We start from the raw sequence: 22,995 nt of genomic DNA, 5'->3' as shown, positions 1-22,995 counted from the left end.
GAGTCCAGGGGGATTTGCATGAATTTATAGACAGGTACGTTGGAGGAAACAAGAGGTATCAGCATTGGAGAGAAGGGCTAGTTGAGCCGGGGTTTGGCAAACAACACATCATAACCAATGATAGGTTACGTAGACTGATTGATGGTTGTTAAGTCCGAGTCAGAGGACAATGGACATTCACCATCAAAACACACAAAAATACGTCACACATGTATGAACAACAATGATAACAGATTGGCGGCCCTTGATGTCACACGTCGTTGTCCTGATGAAGTGATGCTAATAGTCAGTTTGATTAGCAGCAAAATGCTGAAGGACCAAAGCATGCCTTTTGTTTGCAATGATCTAGGTGTTCGAACCGCATTTAGTGATTTTGAGGTGGACCAAAAGACACTATATTGATTGATCGTACCTGAAAGCTTTGGCAATCAACATGCTGAGTCTCCTTTTTGTTCTCATGTTCATTGATAGATCCGAGCTTTCCCTATCGTGAGGAACTGGGGTCACCGAGCACGGGTTGAGTTCGGGATATTCTGGATAAAGACAATAAAGCTGAGACCACAAATGTATACGCTTCACTACTACTGACTTAAAAGTGCGTCGGCCGGGATGTCATTTCATACCACGTGGCCACCTTCGCACTTCGAAGCATCCTCCACTTCTCAACCTCCGAAACATAAAAAGTCAAAGATGATTCTGCTTTTGACGCAAAGTTGAGTAGTATTTAGGTCACCCCTGCTTCGATTCATCCTACGCTCCCCATCAGCTCTGCCAGATGGCCTTCCGCCATGTGTTCTCATCGATACCGTCAGCGGTCGCAGGTCCTTCAAGGCTACCGCGCCTCATGAATACTTCATCTTCAAGATCACTCTCCTTCCAACCGAGATGTCTTGCCTCACTTCGCTCTCACCAACACATGACCGGACTGCGCAGATATGCTAGCTCCAGTACTGCTTCCCCTCAGTCTATAGATGAGGATAAGCCTGAACGCAGCGCTTCGCCTTCGCAAAATGAGTTCAATTCACAAGGAGGTTTACCCATTCCAGGCAATATAGCTACTTCTTCAACGTCATTTTCGGGTACTGGATCCACTGCCGGGCATGATAAGTCTGCAACTGATGCTACACAATCTGCAATATCGAAACGTCAAGAACAACTAGGATCCGACGCATCATCTGAGTTACCCAATTACCCAACTCTTCCTTCTTCAAGCAAATCGTCATACACATCCCCGAACTTTGCCTCCCCAAATATACCATCTCTAGGCTCCTCGTCAAAATCAGCCTCAATTAATGGTACCTCTGCAGCAAGACAATTTAGGCTACCTCAAAATGTGAACATACCTCCTGAAGTTCGCGAACGAATATCGGAGTGGTCTACCAATGTCCTACAGCATTCCAAGCGGGTCGCGAAGGACGCTGAGAAACGATTAGTGGATTTAGGATTGAAAGTAAACCAAATGACTGGATATCAAGAAGTAGAAAGGTTGAAAGCTTTAGTCTTCGAAAAAGGTGAGCTAGGAGTTCTAAAATTGACCTCCTAATTCTGTTTACTGCGATTCGTTCAGCTAACATCTCTTCGGCGTAGAGGATCACTTGCAGAAATTACGAGAATCCGCTCGTTCTGCGAAATCAGCATATGACGAAGCAGTATCTTCTCGCTCGGATGCTCAAAGAGATGTTAATACTTTACTAGAGCGTAAACATTCATGGTCAGATTCGGATGTTTTGAAATTTACTCAATTAGTCAGACAAGATCATTCCTCCTCACATTTAGTAGGAAGTACATCAATAGAATTAAAGGAAGCTGAATTAAAAGTTGATAAAGCATTTAATGAATTAATGCAAACTATTTTACAAAGATATCATGAAGAACAAGTTTGGTCTGATAAAATTAGATCAGTTTCAACTTGGGCAAATCTTATGGGTTTAGCTTTAAATGCTATTATTTTTTTAGGAGCAATTATAATTGTTGAACCTTGGAAAAGAAAAAGATTAGTTAGTAAACTTGAAGAAAGAATTAGTGAAATGATGAATAATGTAGATGCAAGTTTGAAAAGTTTAGAAAGAAATTTGAAAGGAACTACTACAACTACTACTATTGGAGATTTAGAAATGATTAAAGCTACTAAAGATAACATATCGACAGAATTATCATCAGCCTTGAGTACAATCAAACAGGAAGAAGAGTCAACTATACTTGAGAATACACCAATGCCCATACATATACCGAGATTGGACACACCTGTACCTCTGTCTGATACACGCGAGAGTACCAGAACAGTACCAGTGATACTTAATCCGATAATCAAGACGAATATAGAAGGATTACCATCTTATCTAGATCCTATCACACGACCATCACAAGAAAGGGATATGGCAGTAGCCGGAATGACCGGAGCAATACTGATGGGGATTATAACGACAACGGTTAAATGGCTGATTTCGTGATTCTGCCGATGGTCGAAGGGTGGACGGCAAAACATATCACGTATATCTTGTATGGACCTATACCACGCATCATATGGATACACTAGTGGGATGCTTAGCATGCATCAATAACGGAGTTAGACTAGTGTAAGATTGATGCCTGAACAAGTTAATTGCGATAATTAGGCGACAGGAGTGCCAATCAGACGAATCTGACTGCAATTAGCTGTACTAACACAGCTCTCACAGATGATGGTCAAATTCCAGTCCTGTTATATTGCCAATTCTGGCAACGAGCGAGACCAGAGAGTCATATTACTAATCGTCAAGACTCAAAATGATCCGCAATCAGTCTTTTGCTCCTTGAGGTTAGAGACACAATAACAAACGTGTTCGTGCCTCTAGCTTCGATTAATGAAATGACTGGGGAATGCGATACTTAATAACCACTTAGCCTTATATCCACTTATGGCCATCGATCGAGTATTTATCTGCAGATTTGTCTGCTGACGAAGTCGTCCAGCCAAGGCCTTCGTCATTGCATAATTCAAGGTTGACTAAGGTATATAACTCAAGATCAGTTAACTGGGAATGAGTTGACAAGTTTTCAATCATCTAACTTATCCTTGTGATTCTCCTTGACCTCTATCTTCTTGTCATCATACATACTTATTCGCCTCTCCGCTCTCACTTCAGACTTCCAGAATGATGCGGCTCCACCAACTTGTTGCCGTGTTATCAATGGTGGCAATCGACCCGCTATTCATGGCGGCAATTGCACTACCTACAAGTTCATCTAGTCTCAATTCTAGGTCAAGTGGTACTCCAGAACTCAATGAAAGACAATCTGATGGTATTGGGTGGCACGGATACAGAAGTGTTGGTTACTATGTGAGTCTATCCATGAATCTGAAGAATAAGGTATTAAGCTAATCGCATCAAATATAGCCTAATTGGTTAGCTCTTCTTCGCCACTCGTTCCGAACTTTGTTCCTTGTCCATTCTTGATGATGTAACAACATTGATCTCTTTATTTACTTATATAGGGTAATATACAACTCTGATCCTTTCACAGTAAAGAACATCAATCCCAAAGATTTCACTCATATTATTTATGCATTCGCAAATGTCGATATGAATAGTGGTCAAGTGTACTTAGCTGATGAATGGGCTGATATCGACGTGAGTGTATATTGACTCATGTCTACTTTCCCATCTCCTGATATTGTATATCCACATTACTGACAAGTTCTCAATGTATACTTGTAGTACCCTTACCCAGGTGATGATCCGGATAATGAACAAGGTAACAATTTATACGGGAATCTCAAACAGCTTTTCTTATTAAAACAGCAAAACAGGTTCATTCTATTCCTTATTTACAGTACATTCACATACACAATCTAAATGAGCATTACTGAATACATGATGTTAATCTAGGAACCTCAAAATTCAACTAGGTATTGGAGGTGCTACGTATTCTTCAGTAAGTTTGAGAAATTTGATGTTAGGTAACCCACTGATTGCAAACTCTTCGGATGCTTGTGGCTAGAATTTCCTTGGAATCGTTAATCAAGCTTGGAGAGAAACTTTCACCACTTCGGCCATAGAGTTGGTCACTAATTTGGGATTTGATGGTTTATGCCTTGATTATGGTAAGTGGACCAATGGCTCAAGCCGTTTCCCCTTTCCGAATCCCAGCTGATAACATTCTGTACTGGCATCACAGAGTAGTAAGACTTCCATCGTTTCGAGAAACCTTTGATCTAATAAGAGTTCTCTCCTGACAATGAATCATGAATACAGTCCAATGACCGCGCAAACTGAACCTCTTGTCGATCTGTTCCGAAGGCTGAGGACTGGTCTCAATACAGCTGCCAGTCAAACTGGTGGTGGTCATTTCATCTTATCAGTACGTCATCTCTTTCGTACATTTACAAGGGTGAAGATTACATCAAAGCTGACAATCGTATGTTGATACAGTGGGCTGCCGCTTGTGGAGCGTTTAATTGGGCTGCTCAAGATGTCCATGGGATGGATCAGGTAAGATCCTATACATCATATTTCAAGTATAACGTGCTATCTGACATGTATTGTGCTTATGGCAGTATCTCGATTATTGGAATCTCATGGCATACGATGTGAGTCTTTATTCAGAGCCCCGTGTAAACCGAGTTGATCAATTTTAATCAGTTCTCCGGTCCATGGACCGACACCGCTCTTCCAGCTTCAAATTTGTATCCGGATCAAAGATCTTCCGATGTTGGTGCTTCAGGATCACAATGTCTACAGCATTACAAGGATGAAGGAGTAAATCCGAGAAAGTTAAATCTTGGTAATTTCGTACTTTCCATTAGATCATTACATTCTTCGTTTGGTAAAATTGATAAGGTTCTCGCTATTCGCTCGTAGGTATGCCACTCTACGGTACTGGATTTACTGGTACTCAAGGGATGTGGACTTCTTGGACTGGTGAGTGTTTCGGAGCTAAAGCTTATCCTGATTGTGTATTGACTATTTTTTGATTGAAATCATTGGCACCTAGGTACCGAACAATTCAATGTGGCTGATTTGCCAATTCAAGGCGATACCGTTCAATATGATCCGACCTTAGGTGGATCATGGAGTTATAACCCGTGAGTTTAGTGTTCGATACCTCATTTCTCATTTCTGATTTTAGGGAAAGATAGGTATCTGATGAACATCATATTGAATCAATTAGGTCGAATGGAAGGGTAGTATCATTCGATACCCCAGCTCTCGCAGTGCAAAAAGCTAGATACGTTATCGATCATGATATCGGTGGAATGATGTATTGGTCAATTGATGGTGATTATTCAAGACAACAACCAAAAGCTGCTAGTTTACCTGGTAAGCGAGATGAACCACTTACTTCTGGACATCGAAGACGGTTTGGCGGTGAGCCTGGTGGCGAGCCTCATAATGAGACGGTTCACTCAGGTCATGGTTGGGGTCATAACAACGGAGCCAATCGTGGTGGACAAGGTGGAGAATATAACAACGGTACTGATCATGGTGGACATCATAACGAGACCGATCCTTCAAACAACGTAATTGAAAATAGTGAACAAAGAGGAAGAAGTAATTTCCCTATTGATACTAGGATCGGATATAGTCTTGTAGATACTGTAGTAACTGCTTTCAAGAAATATGGTGGTGGATTAGATACTACTCAGAATAAACTTAATTATCCTACATCCGGTAAGTCATTTCCTTTTCTCACCACAATACATTGATTCTCCTACTGAATGTTTCCCGTTGACTCGTGATTTTCAAAACTGATCGATAATCGTATGTTTGCTACAGAATACGATAATCTTCGAAATGGATTTTGAACTTAGTCAATAATCTGATTTTCAGTCAATTGGGGTTTGAAAAACTCCCGGTGATTCCATCAATTATTCAATTTCAGACTCGACTCTATCAGCCCTCCCAGATTATCTCTCGTGAATTCGTATACTGTAATACCAACTAGTGAATTAGGCTTTCTCAACACCTTGTTTTTATTTATGTCTACCTCGTGTGATCCACTTTGTTCCCTTTCTTTCTTGGATTGTAGGATCTTATTACGTACACGTTTTAGTTTTGTTATGTGAGTATGGAGACGTTGTCAAGTACATGCATGTAATACGTATATTTTGGTGTATAGAATTATCCCTTTTCCGAAGTTGTAACGAAAGAACATATGCCATGGGTCGGGATTTGATCGTTGAATAGATTTTTGAAGAGAATCAAATGAGCTTAGTGGCAATGATGAAACCGCTACGACATAAGATCATCAGCATTTGAAATTTTCTTCGTATTACGCCCCAGATGTGATATCGAAGAATTGTGAGAAACTCTCTTCTCTTAATAAACAGAATCAACAAAAAAACACTCACTCCCATGATTTCTCACCAACAGTTTGAATTCCACTTGTTAAAACTGTTTTACCATTATCATTTTCTATCCAATCATATAAATCTCTCAATCCTTCAACATCTATAGTCGGATCATCTTTTGATGATGGTAAGATTCTATTCAATCCAAAAAACAAAATTAATTAACTCATTTCAAACATTGATTTAATTAAAATATGAAGAACGAAAGTTTTCAATCGAAGAATTAATTTTAAAAACTCACTTTCCCCTTCTAATAGCATTATCAACTATAATAATTCCACCTTTTCTTAATAATCTTAAAGATTCAATAAAATAATCTTTAATTTGATCTTTATTCGCATCAATAAAAATTAAATCATATGGACCTTCTTCAGGTAAATTTAATTTTTTTAATAAATTTAAACCTAAACCTAAATGTAAATTTGGAAATGGAAATAAATCAGATTCTAAAAAATTTTCTTTTGCAATTTTTGAATGTAATTCTGATTTTTCTAATGTATCAATTTGACCATTTGAAGGTAATGCACGTGAAATAAATGAAGTTGAGTATCTTTTTTTGTATTTGAAAAAAAGAAATTCAGCTTTATGTTCTTATTTAATTTAATCAATTATATTATTTCCAAAAAAGAAAACTTACCCAGCTAAAGTACCAATTTCTAATACCCTTTCTGCATTTATACTTTTAATTAAAATACTTAAAAATTGACCTTGTAAAGGTGAAATTTGAATTTTTGGTATATTATTTTCATTTGCTCTTTCAATTCCTTTTTTGAAATTTAAATCTTTTCCATAATTTGGATGAAGTAATTTAGAACATAGATAATCATCTACTTCAGATGGTGTAGGCGCTTGATTATATAGAATAGCATATGTCAGAATTCTTTTTAAAAGCTTTATTTATTAATACTTGTGATTCATTGCCACAGATAATGATCAAGGTGAAAGAAATTAAAACACCTACCGTTTGGGGCCTTTTCTCTTGTTTCCACAGGTAAAGCGTCATCTTTTATTTTATCTTGATTCCTTGAGACTGATGACATAGTAAATAATCTTGGTTTTATGTGATATCGAGAACTAGTATTTGTGGTTGGAAAAGGAGAGGAGCATATTTGATGACCGGGGCATGGTGTGAGAATGCCAGCTCTATATAGCTTTGAAGGTACTACGCTTACAGTACGCATCCTGTGAGATATTGACCCTACCCTTTGTTGTTGGAAATGACGAGCACAGACGTGACTATGGTTTATCAGATAAGATGACTGGGTGATTTTCTTCGGCCGAATTGCTCTTAAAGTTGAACTGTTGATGATGATTTAGCGCTCTGAGAGGCAGAGCCAAAGTCATATATATCAATGATTGTATGTATATGTGATAACTGAATAGACTAACGACTCAGTCGCAGCTGCAGATTGCCTTCCCGCTGTAGACATACTCATGGTCGGTATGACGTTATCAATTGGTCCGAAGTAAATCTCGGCTATTAATTTGGAAGAAAAGTTCACACCCATTCAAAGTAGCACCGGAGATAACCGGATAGGAGATTAAACATAACATGACATGATATGATTCATTATGGACATTAAAATGCTACATGAATTTATAGGACGCGGAAGGATGTGATGAGAATTTAGGCTCATTCTTATAGTAACACATCCTTCTCCTCTCATCTGCATCTTCAGAAACCACGACGGAGTCAATTCACTGACCCGGCATACCGGCTCTGAGGTTCTCGTACTCTAGGAAGCAATGTCGATTCAGCTTCGAAAGCATCGTTGTCAAAGTACTGCCTGATGGCACAATAGATTGACTCACTGCTATGGGGATAGTTCAACTCATTCTGTTTCTTCTCCAAACTGCCAAGTTCGTTCGTTACAATCCTCACCAAGCTTAAGCCAGAATGTTCAGGCTTATCTGCATCCAATTCCCACCACATCGCCCCGCCCAGTCCCTCTCTTTTGATGTAATTGGCTTTTTGTCGAGCGATCTCGGGTGTATCATAGCTGATCAATAAGCTCTGGTGACTGTCATATGACATCTTTAGTCAGCGAAGCTACAGTAAGGTGAGAAGACTAATCCGATATCCTCATACACGAACCAACTTACGGATTGTAGCTATACGAAGCCCCGAGACGAGAATCATTGATAATCTCGGCACCAGGTTGAGGCAGTGCCTTGTAGTCCCACATCCCACCTTCCCAAGATCCCTCACCAACGCCTGAATTACAACACCACCTCAGTAAGACGTGGCATATAGAGCGGAATCAAAACGAGTTACCTTGAAAAGGACGTCCAATACCGTCCGTATTAGTGAATGCTCTGCCATAGAGAGGCATACCTGAAATGATCCACATGAGTTACAAAGACTGATAGTCTCGGACCCTGCATATTGGGCTTACCAACAACAAGCTTGCTTTTATCGATACCTTGCAAATTGTAGAATCTCACAGCTTTGTCTACGGAGTTGGCTCCGGGATCATCCGCGTACAGCGCAGCTTGATGACCTGCGACTTGGTCCCAAGATCCGGCGAACTAATCACAGTCACATTAGCTGACTATAGTGGGAGCCAATCATATTGACTTACATCATAGGCCTGAAAGCAAGAAGGAATTGATCTCAGCCTGAATTCCAAGAGCAGTCAATTGTTCTGTAACTCACCATTAAATTCCAGAAATCTAAGGACTGTCGACGAGGAAAAATCAGCTCGAGTAGAGTTGGGTTCGCTTGTTGTCAGAATGCGAAACTTACCGCATCCATGTCTTTGGCTCTAAGGATCTCCATGTTTTGCATACCGCATGGAGCAGCTACGGTGAGCTCGTATTGACCAGCAGGTTGATGATTGGCTTGAGCCAGCCTGACAAGGCCAGTTCTCAGTTCAGCCAGAAGTGAGACGTAAGCTTCAGCTTGTTGGGAAGTCGAGGGATATTCGTAGTCAATCTAGAGCCCAATGAGCTTTGACTCGTCTTGTGCCTTGTTTAACACTCACGTCCAATCTACATTTGATGGTTGAGCAGTTAGCTACTTGTCCGAATCAGTCAGATTCCGTGATCTTACCCGTCAATACCGAGATCCTCGACAAGCTTGACAGCAGTTTCTACGAATTTGCTTCGCCAAGATTTATTGACAATGTTGACGAAATTCTGCGGAGGAACAGCTTGTCAGCTCGATGCAAGTTCTTTCTAGGAGTAAGCTGATTCACGGGAGAATAAGTCCATCCTCCGATAGAAAGCAAAACCTTTAAATTTCTGCATATCAAGTCAGCCTACTGTAGAATCAGACATTCATGATGTCAAGGTGAGCAGATATTTACCTGTTCTGCTTCTTCAACAGATAGATAGCTTTGAAACAACCGTAAAGATTGGTGCCCGGCTCATCCCATCTATCACCATCGAAGTGGATCTAATGGATATATGCAATTAGCTGAATTTTGAGAATCTCAGATTTGGTAAGACAACTCACCTCTACATCGGCCCACGAGTCGCTCAAGTACACTTCTCCCGTCTCTTTATTGACGTTGGCAAAAGCATAATTGATATGAGTCAAGTCATTAATCGGGATTTGTTGCGGGAAGTACTTTCTACCGTATATACCCCTATTGGCAATTCAGTATAGGTTGTAGCTAAGACCAAAAAGGTCAAATTCAGTGAGACCCACCAGTTGACCTGCACACAGGATCAGTATTGTGCCTCGTCAGATTGAAGCGAATCGATGAGGTAGATTACTTACAAAGTACCCTACAACTCTCTTTCCACCTGATCCACTATGTCCTCCATAAAATTGTTGAGCTGTTCCTCCCGAATTCTCAACCGATACGTTGTTATCCTTACTACCAAATTTCTGAGACAAAAAATTACCGAAGCCCATAATGTAGAGATTGAATAATGCCAAACCTAGAAACAGGCAGATTAAGGTGTAATTAGGTTTTCTTGATGTGAAAGGTGGTTTAGAGGGAATTTTGGTTTTTTCTTTGTTGACTAGATCTGTGTTGGCGTTCTTCAAGGACATATAGATCTCTCTTTCACTCTATATCTGAATTTCAAGACGTAATTATGTTCCTTGCGTCATGGAATAGATCTGAAGAGGGGAGTAAATCAGATAAAGGCGTTGGGTTGTTGCAAAGCTGTGTATAAACGGTTTTCAAGAAGGACATGATGAACGCATACCGACGTAACCTGATCAAAGGGAAGAATAATAATGCGGAGCCCCATTGTTGTTAGTTTTTCATCATGGTGGAGGTATTGGTACCGTCGCGTGGTGTAAGGATCCCCGAAGGATCAGAGCTTCCATGTGCAAAGACGGAATATGACGGCCGCTCCTCCTATTTCAAAGTCAAACACTGTGAAGATAATTGTAGATCTCAAAGGTGAACATGTGGTACAGTAGTGTATTATTTACCTATAAGCTGTGCAATGACAATTGGGAAGAAATGGTATAAGACAACCTAAAAATACAATATTGATATCGTAAGTCAGGACCAAGAGTTGATGCCGCGTAAGCGGTTACGTTATCTTTTCCTCTTTTTTGAATCAGGAAAAGTCTAAGGAACGCGTCAACTTATTCCGCAAAAAGCATAAACAATCTATTCATCTAACATTGATATCCGACATCGATGATCATGACTTCTTCTTACAAACTTGATAGAACATTCGTATAAATACCTTGCTCAGATCTAGATAAACAAAGAAAAATCACCCGCTCTCAAGAACAAAAAAAATTACAGTTGCGTCTCGTACTAAAACTTAGTTCGTTTCGACAAGCCCCATTCTATTTCGGTTACTTGTAACCTAAATTTATCAACTCCTATATTTATCGAAAAAATTCACTTGGTTTGATATTGAAGCGACTCCAGTGAAGATAAAACACTACTCAAGACTACCTTTCCCGTTTATCACATACTCTGCATATCTGAGAAGATCACATAATTCCTTATTCTTGGCAACATGCTGCATGCCATACCGACTTCGTCCGCTATAATTTTGGTCTCGACACTACTTACATATACATCGGCAGTATCCACTCAAGACGTTGCATCTCAATATGGCCTTACAGCATCTTATAATTTCACATTTCCGGACGAGACTTTAAATAGTGCAGACGCAAATACTTGGATAGATGGACAATGGAGTTTGTACAATAAGAAAGGTGTAGATTGGGGTAATTCTGATATGTGAGTTAAGTCAGGTCATACTATTTTCTCCTCATTGTGTTGACTGATCAATCGAGCTGGATTCAGTGTCTTCTCTCCTGATCCCTCAACTTCCACTTCAACACTAGTACGAAGGCAAGAATCATCCACCTCATCGAGTAAAAGCAGTACAAAAACCAAAACTTCATCAGCTGCTAGTTCTTCCTCGACTGCAAGTACAACTACCTCAGTAGCATATCCCGCATCAACCAATTTAGATGGTGAAGCACCCGTATTACGTATCGAATATCCTCAAGGATCATATTCCAAAAAGACAGGTGGAACTCAATTTTATGCAGATCCACTGATGTCGACCGACGCAAAAGTTGCCTCATCCAGTAGTGGCAGTAATACGACTACCACAGGACAATATGAAAGAATGATGTTGAGTTATGATGTGTGGTTCCCATCTGGATACGCTTGGAATCAAGGTGGGAAATTGCCTGGTCTACGTGGTGGACCTGATCCAAAAGGATGTTCAGGTGGTAATCAGACGGACGGTACAACTTGTTTCAGTACTCGATTGATGTGGAGACCAAATGGAGCTGGTGAAGGTGAGTATCTCACCATTAGCTGTAGTTTAAACAGCTCATACATGTTTACAGAGCTAACGCTGAGACTTTTACGTGTTAGTTTACGCATACATTCCTACTAGTCAGAAAAACTTTTGTTCCCAATCTCAAGTCACTTGTAATTCAGATTACGGAACTTCTTTAGCTAGAGGATCATTCTCTTTCGTAACTGGACAATGGCAAACTATACAATTATTAGTAATTTTAAATGAAGTTGGAACTGCGAATGGCATAGTCGAGTAAGTATGATCAATATCGTTTGCGAAAGAAAGCGCTGATACAGTTGATAGATTATGGTACAATGGTGTTCAAGCATTATCATTCCAAAACTTGGTCATTCGAACATCAACAAATCTGAATTCCGTTGGAGGATTATTTTTCTCTTCTTTCTTCGGTGGGGACGACTCAAGTTGGGCAACACCAACGGATCAATTCGTGTATTTCAAAAATATTCAACTTTACGCTGGAGCCGGAGCTAGTAATGTAACGGGAGATAAAGCTACTGTCAGTTCTGCTACTCCTGTACAAGTGATTCTCGGCGGATGGACCATCCTTGGCAGTGTGGTATTAGCCTTATTTGGATTATCAGTCTTATAAGGTGATTGCTCTCTGCATGAGTGAGAGTATCCAGACTGGTGTCGAATCAGTGATAAGAAAAACATGATGATTGGAAGGTTAACTCAAGGATAGAGAGAACCACCTCTAGCGTATCTCAGCGTTGTTCTTAAATATCAATCACGTAATCTACTGCTTGCTTGTCTTTTCTATAGATGTACAGTAGACTTTGTTTTCCGGACAATGATGATGAATTCTTGTATTGAAGATACATTGATCTCGCGTAATTCCACAAAAGGGGAACGAATGCGTTGAAGACCAACTCCCATTAAAGATTAGCGATACATTATTCTGGCAGATAAACACTTCCTATCGAACGGAAAAAAGGTAATATATCCCTTCTTATTGAAGATCTGATTTGTGGTGCATGAAAAATTTAACATATAAGTTGGGTATTGTAAGCCCTAAGCGAAACTTCTTTTTCTAATTCAACATTTAACTAAAAATTATCAAAGATTGGAAAAGAAGTATTATAAACAGGCGATTTTTTTCTTTTTCTTTCCAGACGCCATTAAATTATTCGCCCACGGTATTTTTTGTGTTAAAGAGCGTAATTATGGTTTAAGTCTGGATTTTATGTGTGAAGAAAAAGGAAAATATGAAAAGGATAATTAGGTGAAATTGTTTATATACACCTTGCATGGGCCTATGGGTAAGATTCTTCAAATGTACAGTAATTGATAAGCACGTGCAAGAATCTATTTCAAGATAAATTTATGCCGCGTCACGTTATAGCATCTGTTTATGTATTAATTGTTCTAAGTTAAAAAGCAGTTTCGCCACATTCTACTTTATCGGTAATTTAAATAATCCCGTCAAAAATCTACACTTTAATTGAATTCATTCGGTATACACCACCATATACACCATACAGAGACCATAGTGAGTTGTACACCACCATACTACCCTTACTCACCGTTTCCATCGAATATCCCAAATTAGTCAAAATTACATTAAAAGTATTATATCCTTCTTCTTTTCAACCTTCAAGTCAAACCCGTAAGTCATCACTGTCATTTTAGAAAGATCTGAAGAGGAGTCATGCTAATCTAGGAATACCTATTTTTCTCTTGTCATTTCAACCTGTTTTCTACATCGATCAATCAATATATGTATTTCGGAATATATCCTATTCCTCAAAATACAAAATTTCCCTTGCCTTACTCGGAATAAAACTCATTCAACGTCTATCAATACTGTTCAAATCGCCATCAAATCTTTGGGAAATCTGCTTTGTTGATTGATATTATTGGATATTAAATTGGATATATTTGGATAAATCATTTGATTTGGGATATTAGAATTAAAAAAATAAGTCAAAATGGCCGACGTTGAGATGTCCTCTGCTCCTGTAGCTCGATCTAGTGGGTATTTTATGTCTTGCATCGACAGTCTTTGTTGGACGATGAGGATTTGGGATAATTTTGGAGAGGATGAGTTGGGGAATCTATCATACACATGAGGCAGAAAGTAGGACTAAGAGTGGAATAGAGCAGGACAGTGTACAATGACCTGAGAAAGGAGGAGAGCGGAACAAAGTTGCACAAAGAGGAACAGAATGCTGATGAAATCGTGTGCATCGAATAGACCTCCGATACGGTCAAAACAAGGGACGACCTACCACCGTTATCCCTAAGACTGTCAAACCTTCCCACAAGAAAGGTGTCAAGACGTGAGTTCGAGTTTGAGCATCATCTACCAATGATGAAAATTATATAGAACAGCCAGATTGACAAATCGTTTTTTGATGCCTCAGCGAGAAAAAGACTTTCGTCAAATCCGTTATCCGAGAAGTTGCTGGATTCTCGCCATACGAGAAGAGAGTTATGGAATTGTTGAGAAACTCAAAAGATAAGAAAGCTAAGAAACTCACCAAAAAGAGAGTGAGTTTGGTTTTATCTATGAATCGGGTTCTATCGGCAGATATTTGTGGTAATGGTATCTGTTAATATGATGCTAATGAATTTGATTGAAACAGCTCGGTACCCTTCTCAGATCCAAGAGAAAGATCGAAGAACTCTCCAACGTCATCCAAGAACAAAGACGACACACTGGTCACTAAATTATTCTCTAATGTATTAGTTAAGGATAGTTTGGCTTTGTTTTTCATGATCATGCATTGGGGATGATGGATATGTTGCACTCTGTCTCCAAGGGCTGGGGATCTGGATTGTGTCAATCGTGCGGATAAATGTTGAACAGATCACAATTATGCGAGTATTCCGAGAATTGTGGTGTTGTTGTCATTGTCATGACTTAGTGCTGAGAAATCCTGAATCGGAGATGCGAGAGAACATACTTTTCAGATAAGGTGTAGGGAACAAATTACATTTGCTCTCAACTGATGAAGCGATTGCTTGAGGACTGAGTGTCTGGGTCGCTTTCTGAACAGGTACATGAAAAGGAGTGATCGTGCATAATCAGACTCAGATATATTTTTATCATTGAAAACTGGGTTCGACGTTGTCTTGGGAAGAATGTGAATGATCATTAATATCGCCTTCTGATCACACTTGACAAATTATATACATCTAGGATGTCACAGTACATTGTAATAATGCATTGTATCGATACAACAAATTGCTTTTATAGTAAAATTATATGAAAAGGTTAAATAAATACCCAAATAATTTGACAAAATATGTTTCCCTTATTGTCAATACTTCCACTTCCGATTAAATCCTCATCCAAACATCATTCCTCTTTTGTTTATTCTCATTTTTTCTTCTTTCTTCTTCTTTATAAGCTGCATCTAAAGCTTCATCTTTTGAACCATCATGTCCTGCTTGAGCTCTTTCTTTCATATTTGACCATCCTTCCCATATACCTCCTCTAAAATAATTTCCTCTATGTCGCCAACCAAACTATCAAAATTACAATTAGCTTTTTTTGCTTTTCTCAAAATTGTAAAGTATCTCAGTAAATAGAGCAAATTTGATTACAATATGTATTAATTTGAGGGAATTTCAAATTAACCGATTGACTTACTTTGGTAATAGCAGTTAAAACTCCTATACCCATTCCAACTCCTATTCCAGGAGCAGCGAAAAAAGCTAAACCACTTCCTAATGTACCTAATAATCCACCTCCAATAGCAGCTATAGCTGCACCAACAGCTGCATATTTTGCATATCTAATCAATCTTCTGATAATATACTTGACAACATATCTATCAAGAAGTATAATTTAATCAGCTTAGCTTATAAGAAAATTACAAAAAAGTGATATGACAGAAATTGTGAATATCTTCATCATTTTGAATGGATCTTATCACTTCATTACCAATTTTGTCCTACTTTTCACTCACCTTGTAGTAGTAAGAGCAGATCTAGTAGTTAAAGAAGCAGGAACTATGGAAGCTTTTGATCCTAATGCTAAATATTCTAAATTTACTTTAGCTTTATGAAATTTTGTTGAATTTGGTTTATCACTTTGTTGATTTGGTAATACAGGTGGTGACGAATTGGCAGAAGAAGATGTCATGATTCGATTCTGCAACTCAGGATACTTGAGTCTTGAATGACAATTAATCAAGTCTTAATAAGTTCTGTTGAAAAGGTAATTCAATAGTAACTTATATATCAAGATCTCAAACTTATTTCGAAAAGTTCGGTTGTATTTCAAAATGACGTCAACAGTCAAAAGGCAATCTCAAATCTCCTTCGGTGCAACCATATTGAGCAACGCCTGTTATTTGAGTTCTTGTCACTTTCCATGATGCGGTTAATCTTATGTATGTTATCTGAATTACCACTGGACAACGGACTGCTTTTGTTTTGACACAGTGACTGAACTGAGCAGTTCTAGAGCCGATGACAGAACAGTATATGAAAGAACCTGCAGTCATCCGAAACAAGGGTATATAAGCTACATGTCCATTTAATTCCTTTTCTTTATTTAGCTACATGGTCACTACTTAATTACTTCTTTTCTTGAGCTCAACTCTTCAGCGCTCGATCTAATCTAAAATTACCTCATTCCAGTGTTCTCATCACCAGCAGCGCCTTTCTCCTTGGCAGCTTTTTCCTGTTTATCATCTTTATTATCTCCCCCTTGATTATCGTTAGATTTCTCTTGTTTATCTTCTTTTTCATCTCCTTTTTGTTCATCTTTGGATTCATCTTTCTCTTCACCACCCTTATCATCTCCTTCTTTATCTTGTTCTTTTTCAACACCTTCGGACTGTTTATCAGCTCCTTGTTCAGCAGCTTTCTTTTTTCCTTGATCTTTTTCATTTTCACCTCCTTCTCTATCTTTTGATCCAGATTTCATACCTTTACTAGATTCTTTTTGTTTATTTTCTTTTTCATCTTGTTCTTTTTGTTTTTTTTCTTCTTCTTGTTTTTCTTTCTTTTCTTTTTCTTCTGCTTCTTTAGCTTCTTGTTCTTCCTTTTCTATATTTCGAAGTTTCAAGAAACTTTCATTTGATTCTTCAACTTGAATAGGTCCCGCAACTTTACCTTCTACTCTATTTACTTTGGCATTTTTATCATGAGTTGGGAAATTCTTCTCTTTAACTCTATCTAATCTTTTTAAAGCTGATGTTCTTTCTGTGGTGTGATTTAAGTGAGGGGAAGTAGGATCTGTAATTGCTCCTGCTCCTGCACCGTATATTGAGGTTCCTACTAAAGTACCGATGATAGAGAATCCTACAATGATGGATAAGTAGAATCGGTAGGTAGAATACCAATTAGTTGCTAATCATAAGGGAGTAATTATCAGCGTTATATAGTGTAATCTTGGTATACGCAGGGCTGTACTCACTCCACCCTGCAATAGCAGCTCTTTGATCCAAAAACCACATTCCAGTAAATCCGAACCATTGAGCAGCGAGGGCGATACCGTGTGATGCCAATAAAGTAGGCCAAGCAGCAAGGACAGGCACGATACCAATGAGTAATCTTTGGTATCCCTGCTCACCCCCTAATTTGGCAAATTCCATTCCCCAATGAAGAGCACCGAGGAAAGAAAGAATAATCGCACCGTAGGTGATTTGGATGTGTTCCATGGTGTGTAAATATGACAAGCATGTTGCGAGGTCTAATCCTGCGGGAGACTCTCCGCCAGCTACAGAAGACATTTTATTAGTCTTCACTTCTGTTTGAATGCCAGAGCGGCAGGACAAGCTTACAAGCTGCGGCTAAAGAAGCTTCTCTAGCGAGTGCGACGATTGACAGTGATGTACCGAGGTAAGGTATCGTTCCGGCAAGACCTGTAACAACGAGACATGTTTCAGCCATCTGTACTCGAGCTGTCTTGAGCCATATATGAAGGCTCACTTACCTGTATAAAGGACTGGTTTAGGTACAGAAGTAAACATGCCCTTAGTAACCGAGTACTATATTTCATGGAAATCTCAGCATAATGTTTGTAGAGCATAAGGTAGTAGTCCAAGTGATGCTTGAAGAGATACGTACGAAATCTTCTGCGATACTTCCATGAGATCCTCCTTGAGCAGAAACTTCTCTTGCGCCTAATCCCTGAGCTTGTGGAGAAGAACCAGCAATCAGACTTGCGAAATCTTTAGTCATTCCCTTGAGCTACAATCGGCATCCCGTCGAATATTAGTACAAACTCTTTTACGATCGGAACACGAAAAAGAGAGAAATCAATACTCACCTCAGCTGCTGCTCCAGATGTACTATTTTGATCTTCTCTGTTACTAATATGTATAGTTTCTGGATTGGGTCCAGGATTGGGTCCTTTCGATTGTGGATGTTCTTTATCTCCAGGTTCAGTCTGTTTTGCATAAAATCTTATACCACTTCCTCTAAGTTGGGGGAACAGCGCTTGAGCAACGGTCAGTTGAGAGGAAGGAGTAATGGGTAGCTTTGGTCTAGCGAGATTTGAAGGGAGAGGGGAAGGCTTCGGTCGAATAGGTAAGAGGAAGCCCCTCTTGCCGGACAAAGCCAATGTTCTGTTCATCCTGAAGTAGTTGTCGCTCTTTCGGAAATTGCTTCTTCAGACTGATGAGGATGAATCAGTCAAGATAAAGATATAATTTCTTGTTGAAGTATGCGGATGGATGATGTAGCTAATTATATGATATCAGTGTTGCTATTAGCGGACTTTTCAGTAAATTGCGATCATTTGACGTCATTTTTCAACCTCATGTGCGATGATATCGGTTTACCCCGCAATCACACATGTTCACAGTTGATACATATAAATCGGCCGAGAAATGTCAAAGCCATCGCTTGGGGTCTGCCATGTATAGTATGCATACACGTTAGGGGATCACTACCTATGTTATCATCGTTTTCTCAGAGGCTTATCACCCTCTTGATCAGCGCTCACCCCTGGTACGCTGCCTGGTGGAGTAATAGCTGCTTTCGAGCTCCTCTATAGCCTGCCCGAAGGCTATGACACTTGCGGAGAAAGGATGTTTCGCATAGTCTTCTCCAAGCATGATGTCAGGCAGTATTCGACTCAAGCAGAAAGTACTTCCCTGTACATATATATAAAGGGTAGAACGCTGTAAATTCTGCATGAAGTGGTAACACAAACAGCTCAGATAGATTTACTGAAACCACATTCGCAAATACTCATACTGAATAACAAATAACTCTCAACATGTCAGATAGTGGATTTGAGCTGATCCGTCTCGACCGAGCGCTCACGGGCTTTGAGCAGTCCATTCCAGAGATTACAAAATCGTCAATCAGAGAAAACTGGGATATGGACAAAATCAAAGAGGAAACTAAGAGCAAGGTCGATAATTACGTTACGACCCAACAACAAAATCAAGCAAAATCATCGAGGCTTTCTCATTTCTCTGATATGATCACAGGTCCTCTCAAGTCAAAATCGAGATCCGAGTTGAAGCAGCAGATTATCAAAAAGCAAGAACGTTTAAATTTCCTTATCGAAAATGTTGATATCCTTCCTAAGAAGATCAAAGATACCGAAAGAGAATTGCTTGCTGCCACTGTTGAAGATTTTTTCATCGAAGGACTATGGATGAAGCCACGAATCAAACGAAATCATGTGATGAGAATTTCCAAGATTATAGCGAGGATTTGGATGCTGACTTTAGAAAAAGCGTTCGGAAATTAAGCATAGAGGGTTATACGGCTGAATACATGACCTTCATTCACCACACAATCGAGAGAAACCAGCCATTATGTCGCAAAGATGTTGAAAATTCTCTGAGTCTCAGCGTTAGAATTCCAAGTGACCTCACAAAGAAGAAATGGATTTTGAGCCTAAGGAATTCTGAAGACAAACGCTGGAACAAAGATTCGTACTATTTGGATCTCCCTATCTTCCCATTCAAGCGAGATGGTGTAGTCCAAACCCGACTTGCAAATGCTGAAAAAAGCTTACTTCCAACAATCGTACCTCGATTCATGGAACGTGCTAGAACATCGATCTTAGGACTGTGCGATGATGATGATGATGATGATGATACTAACAGTCAGGTTAGGCGTCATCGTCGTGGAGGATACAATATTCCAAAGTTAGCTAACAAAGTTGTGGTCAATTCAGCTTTGATTTCGCGAATCACTGACGACTTGGAAAATGCTTTAGCTCGTAGAAGATCATCAGGAGAAACAGGTCGAGGCTCCCTAAACGATCTTGATTTCAAGGCTTCGATAGAAACCGATGGACTGGTAGAAGATATACACCTAGGTTGGACGAGCGAAGATAGGGGTTTAGGTAGTTTTTTCGATACCGAGCACTTCCCCCCTAGGATCAGAATTAGTGATCTTGTGGGAGCTGGATCTCGAAGAAGAAGATTGGATGCCGCCTCGTCGCAGTGGAGTGAATGAAGAATCATATTCATACAGTAGATGGTGGACTTTGATTTGCCACTACCAATACAATAGAGCGACTCCAGTGACCTTCCAGTACTATCGGTGCTCAATGGATTGCAGCATTCACTCCTGTGTGCAATACTTTCCTTTCATACCGTAGTAGTTTTTTCACCGTGGCCTTCCATGCATTCATATATAGCACAACTTTCAGCACGAATATAACAATACGTATGATTATAGCGTCTCGACAATCTACAAACCCCCTTTACACACAATTACTATCTATCATTTCGCCACCGCTGATTGTTAGAGTTTTCGTAATCGCCATTTTTGACGGTCAAGTTATACAAATCTCAACAGCGCCTACGATACTCATAAGATGCTGCCAATCCGTTCACATCCTAACAGTGATAGAGAATCAAGTCTCAACGACACCAAGGTAGATTGTCACGCCACTTACGGCGAGGATACGACCCGAATTGATGATCTAAAACGAACCTTATTTCTTACTTTCAGTGGTATCTCCAGGAAAAGTTACAGTGATCTCTGGAAGAAGGGATTTGTCAATGAGAAGGATTTAGCACGGAGAGAGGATGTGACGCTTACGCTTAAACGAATGCTTGACGATGAAGAAAAGAGGAGTGAGGTTGATATAGAACGAGGTGGACGAGTTGCCAAATTTGTCCGCTCCCTTTTCACCTATTCGGACCAAAAGACTATAGGAAGATTAGAGTCTCTACAAGCTACCATATTAAGAAACGTGAAATTATCCGAGACTCGATTCAGAGAAAATCACGAACAAATTTTAAATGTTATGTATAATGGTTGGATCAAAACTCGAAAATATGATAAAGCCACTTTGCAAATTGCTGATTGTCCGACGCAGTCGATAATAGAGAGTATGTCCGAAGATCTTCTAGATGTGACAGAGGATTTTGCACGTGAGATCATGGTCAACAAAATTTTGAAAGCCATTGAAGCAAATGATGGAAACTCATTGTCTGAGGTATATTTACGAGATATGTCGTTACCTGAGACCGTCATCAAGGATTGGACAAGTACTCGCAGTTACACTGATCAGAAACTTGACTTCGAAGATAATGGTCTCCAAAGACAACACAAATGTACTCTTGAAAGCGATCAGACAGATTGTAACAATGAAAAATGGACTCGTCCCTTTCACATGCTCAATTTTCCATTTAGGAGAAATTCTAGCGTCCAAAAATTGTTGATGGAACAAGAAAAGAGAAGTCTTTGGCCTCTTGAATTCGGAAAAAGTGTATTAGAAAGACTGGGTTCAGAAGTACCCTCTGCTCTAAAGAAAGCATCTCAAGAGGGAGATAGTGATTTGAAGAAATTGATATCCGCTAGCGACATTGATCGGATCGTCAGCCACATGTCGGGAGATATCCTGTTGCAGAATAAATTAGAAGACCTTTTGAAACCTACTTTGAAGGAACGCGAATCATCCGGAAGGACAGGTCAAGGAACGATGACCGATTTATCGATCATGGTTGAACCTTTCAAAAATTCTCAAGGAGAATTAGACTTCACCTTGTGTTGGTCAAACGAAGATCAGGGTGCGGGCTATTTCTTCGATGCTATCAATTTACCCAATTCCAGTACAAGGCGAATTCACCCAGATTGCAGTGATTACAGCTCACTATCTGCGCTCTTGAAGGACGGACGTTGCTAGCTATCGAATCATGAATTATGTATATCAGCTATTCCTTATATGTCTCTACACCATAAGAATGTATATCAGGCGTCTCAGATACTGTGATCCATTCGATGAGAGTGGCAGAATTATTCGGTGTGATATACCGATAAGCTGATTGTTACACGAATTGCTGGTCTGAAATAAGCAGAGACTTTAATCGGACGCCCAGCGTCATGCTGTAGAAACACCCCTTGCACCGAAGATATAAGAAGGGAAAGCCTATGACGTTGATAAAGATACTTCTTTTTTGATGTCATGGTGAAATCGGCCTGGTCATAGAGACGCTTCTTATAGGCTGGTCATAGCATCGAAGCCCAAATTGCATCAATGACGATACTTTTCCGTCAGTGTCATTCATGATAGGCTCGGTCTTGTCCTATGGAGAATTTCAGCCTCGTCATCGATAGAGAAAAACTTATGCGCTAAGCGAAAGAAGCTACTTTTCCATTTTACCCGAATAATGCTTTGAGCCTGGCCAAAGAGATGCTCCTTGCAGACGCGTCGTAGCATTGAAGACCAAATTGCATCAATGACGATCTTTCTCTCAGTGTCGTAATTGGCTCGGTCTCGTCCACGACGATCCTTACAGCCTCGTCATAGAGAGGGAAGACCGTATGACATCAGTGAGTAAACTTTCCTTTCTATTTCACGGTGAGATTCATCCTTTCATGATATGAAAGTCATCCTTTCTAGGTAAAGTAGCAACAGTCTCGAAGACGTCAGTCAATTTCACATATATAAGAGGCATCTCGGTCACATCGATTCACATAAACTCAAACCATTTGCCACTCCTTCCTTGACCCAAATTAAGACTTTG

The 22,995-nt window shown here is 39.6% G+C and overlaps 12 protein-coding genes across 12 annotated transcripts; 8 read left to right on the top strand and 4 right to left on the bottom strand.

Moving 5' to 3' along the window:
* Positions 1-775: 775 nt before the first annotated feature.
* Positions 776-2,450, top strand: I206_105382 (uncharacterized protein; the record flags this gene model as incomplete). Its single annotated transcript, XM_019155455.1, has 2 exons — positions 776-1,511; positions 1,588-2,450. 2 exons carry the CDS (start codon positions 776-778, stop codon positions 2,448-2,450), a joined length of 1,599 nt encoding a protein of 532 aa, XP_019011609.1.
* Positions 2,451-3,134: 684 nt separating this feature from the next.
* I206_105381 (uncharacterized protein) lies at positions 3,135-4,163 on the top strand (the record flags this gene model as incomplete). Its single annotated transcript, XM_070203110.1, has 7 exons — positions 3,135-3,320; positions 3,378-3,385; positions 3,476-3,611; positions 3,699-3,790; positions 3,870-3,915; positions 3,982-4,084; positions 4,159-4,163. The coding sequence occupies 7 exons, from the start codon at positions 3,135-3,137 to the stop codon at positions 4,161-4,163; spliced, it is 576 nt and encodes a 191-aa protein (XP_070059211.1).
* Positions 4,164-4,239: 76 nt separating this feature from the next.
* On the top strand, positions 4,240-5,785 carry I206_105380 (uncharacterized protein; the record flags this gene model as incomplete). The annotated part of the gene is made up of 8 exons (XM_019155456.2): positions 4,240-4,341; positions 4,413-4,472; positions 4,538-4,570; positions 4,623-4,764; positions 4,842-4,901; positions 4,975-5,065; positions 5,152-5,651; positions 5,757-5,785. The coding sequence occupies 8 exons, from the start codon at positions 4,240-4,242 to the stop codon at positions 5,783-5,785; spliced, it is 1,017 nt and encodes a 338-aa protein (XP_019011610.2).
* Positions 5,786-6,181: 396 nt separating this feature from the next.
* On the bottom strand, positions 6,182-7,371 carry I206_105379 (uncharacterized protein; the record flags this gene model as incomplete). Its single annotated transcript, XM_019155457.2, has 5 exons — positions 6,182-6,212; positions 6,332-6,466; positions 6,573-6,881; positions 6,969-7,179; positions 7,293-7,371. 5 exons carry the CDS (start codon positions 7,369-7,371, stop codon positions 6,182-6,184), a joined length of 765 nt encoding a protein of 254 aa, XP_019011611.2.
* A 658-nt stretch (positions 7,372-8,029) lies between these two features.
* On the bottom strand, positions 8,030-10,193 carry I206_105378 (uncharacterized protein; the record flags this gene model as incomplete). Its single annotated transcript, XM_019155458.1, has 15 exons — positions 8,030-8,067; positions 8,144-8,352; positions 8,435-8,546; positions 8,607-8,666; positions 8,728-8,860; positions 8,914-8,922; positions 8,988-9,011; positions 9,078-9,266; positions 9,316-9,322; positions 9,384-9,469; positions 9,529-9,574; positions 9,640-9,728; positions 9,789-9,921; positions 9,984-9,991; positions 10,056-10,193. 15 exons carry the CDS (start codon positions 10,191-10,193, stop codon positions 8,030-8,032), a joined length of 1,281 nt encoding a protein of 426 aa, XP_019011612.1.
* Positions 10,194-11,269: 1,076 nt separating this feature from the next.
* On the top strand, positions 11,270-12,683 carry I206_105377 (uncharacterized protein; the record flags this gene model as incomplete). The annotated part of the gene is made up of 4 exons (XM_019155459.1): positions 11,270-11,496; positions 11,563-12,068; positions 12,148-12,325; positions 12,377-12,683. The coding sequence occupies 4 exons, from the start codon at positions 11,270-11,272 to the stop codon at positions 12,681-12,683; spliced, it is 1,218 nt and encodes a 405-aa protein (XP_019011613.1).
* Positions 12,684-14,022: 1,339 nt separating this feature from the next.
* On the top strand, positions 14,023-14,763 carry I206_105376 (60S ribosomal protein eL36; the record flags this gene model as incomplete). Its single annotated transcript, XM_019155460.1, has 4 exons — positions 14,023-14,065; positions 14,289-14,373; positions 14,458-14,584; positions 14,680-14,763. The coding sequence occupies 4 exons, from the start codon at positions 14,023-14,025 to the stop codon at positions 14,761-14,763; spliced, it is 339 nt and encodes a 112-aa protein (XP_019011614.1).
* Positions 14,764-15,376: 613 nt separating this feature from the next.
* Positions 15,377-16,184, bottom strand: I206_105375 (uncharacterized protein; the record flags this gene model as incomplete). The annotated part of the gene is made up of 3 exons (XM_019155461.1): positions 15,377-15,565; positions 15,690-15,870; positions 16,009-16,184. 3 exons carry the CDS (start codon positions 16,182-16,184, stop codon positions 15,377-15,379), a joined length of 546 nt encoding a protein of 181 aa, XP_019011615.1.
* Positions 16,185-16,670: 486 nt separating this feature from the next.
* Positions 16,671-18,626, bottom strand: I206_105374 (uncharacterized protein; the record flags this gene model as incomplete). Its single annotated transcript, XM_019155462.1, has 6 exons — positions 16,671-17,398; positions 17,466-17,768; positions 17,833-17,913; positions 17,985-18,039; positions 18,119-18,241; positions 18,321-18,626. The coding sequence occupies 6 exons, from the start codon at positions 18,624-18,626 to the stop codon at positions 16,671-16,673; spliced, it is 1,596 nt and encodes a 531-aa protein (XP_019011616.1).
* A 648-nt stretch (positions 18,627-19,274) lies between these two features.
* On the top strand, positions 19,275-19,757 carry I206_105373 (uncharacterized protein; the record flags this gene model as incomplete). Its single annotated transcript, XM_070203109.1, has 1 exon — positions 19,275-19,757. One exon carries the CDS (start codon positions 19,275-19,277, stop codon positions 19,755-19,757), a length of 483 nt encoding a protein of 160 aa, XP_070059210.1.
* Positions 19,758-19,783: 26 nt separating this feature from the next.
* I206_105372 (uncharacterized protein) lies at positions 19,784-20,473 on the top strand (the record flags this gene model as incomplete). The annotated part of the gene is made up of 1 exon (XM_019155463.2): positions 19,784-20,473. The coding sequence occupies one exon, from the start codon at positions 19,784-19,786 to the stop codon at positions 20,471-20,473; it is 690 nt and encodes a 229-aa protein (XP_019011617.2).
* A 364-nt stretch (positions 20,474-20,837) lies between these two features.
* On the top strand, positions 20,838-22,154 carry I206_105371 (uncharacterized protein; the record flags this gene model as incomplete). The annotated part of the gene is made up of 1 exon (XM_019155464.1): positions 20,838-22,154. One exon carries the CDS (start codon positions 20,838-20,840, stop codon positions 22,152-22,154), a length of 1,317 nt encoding a protein of 438 aa, XP_019011618.1.
* Between the last annotated feature and the right edge of the window lie 841 nt (positions 22,155-22,995).

This window comes from Kwoniella pini, chromosome 7 (genome assembly GCF_000512605.2).
Source record: "Kwoniella pini CBS 10737 chromosome 7, complete sequence".
NCBI classification, from domain to species: domain Eukaryota; kingdom Fungi; phylum Basidiomycota; class Tremellomycetes; order Tremellales; family Cryptococcaceae; genus Kwoniella; species Kwoniella pini.
The sequence above is the reverse complement of the archived record's forward strand: the minus strand, read 5'-3'. Positions and strand labels throughout refer to the sequence as shown.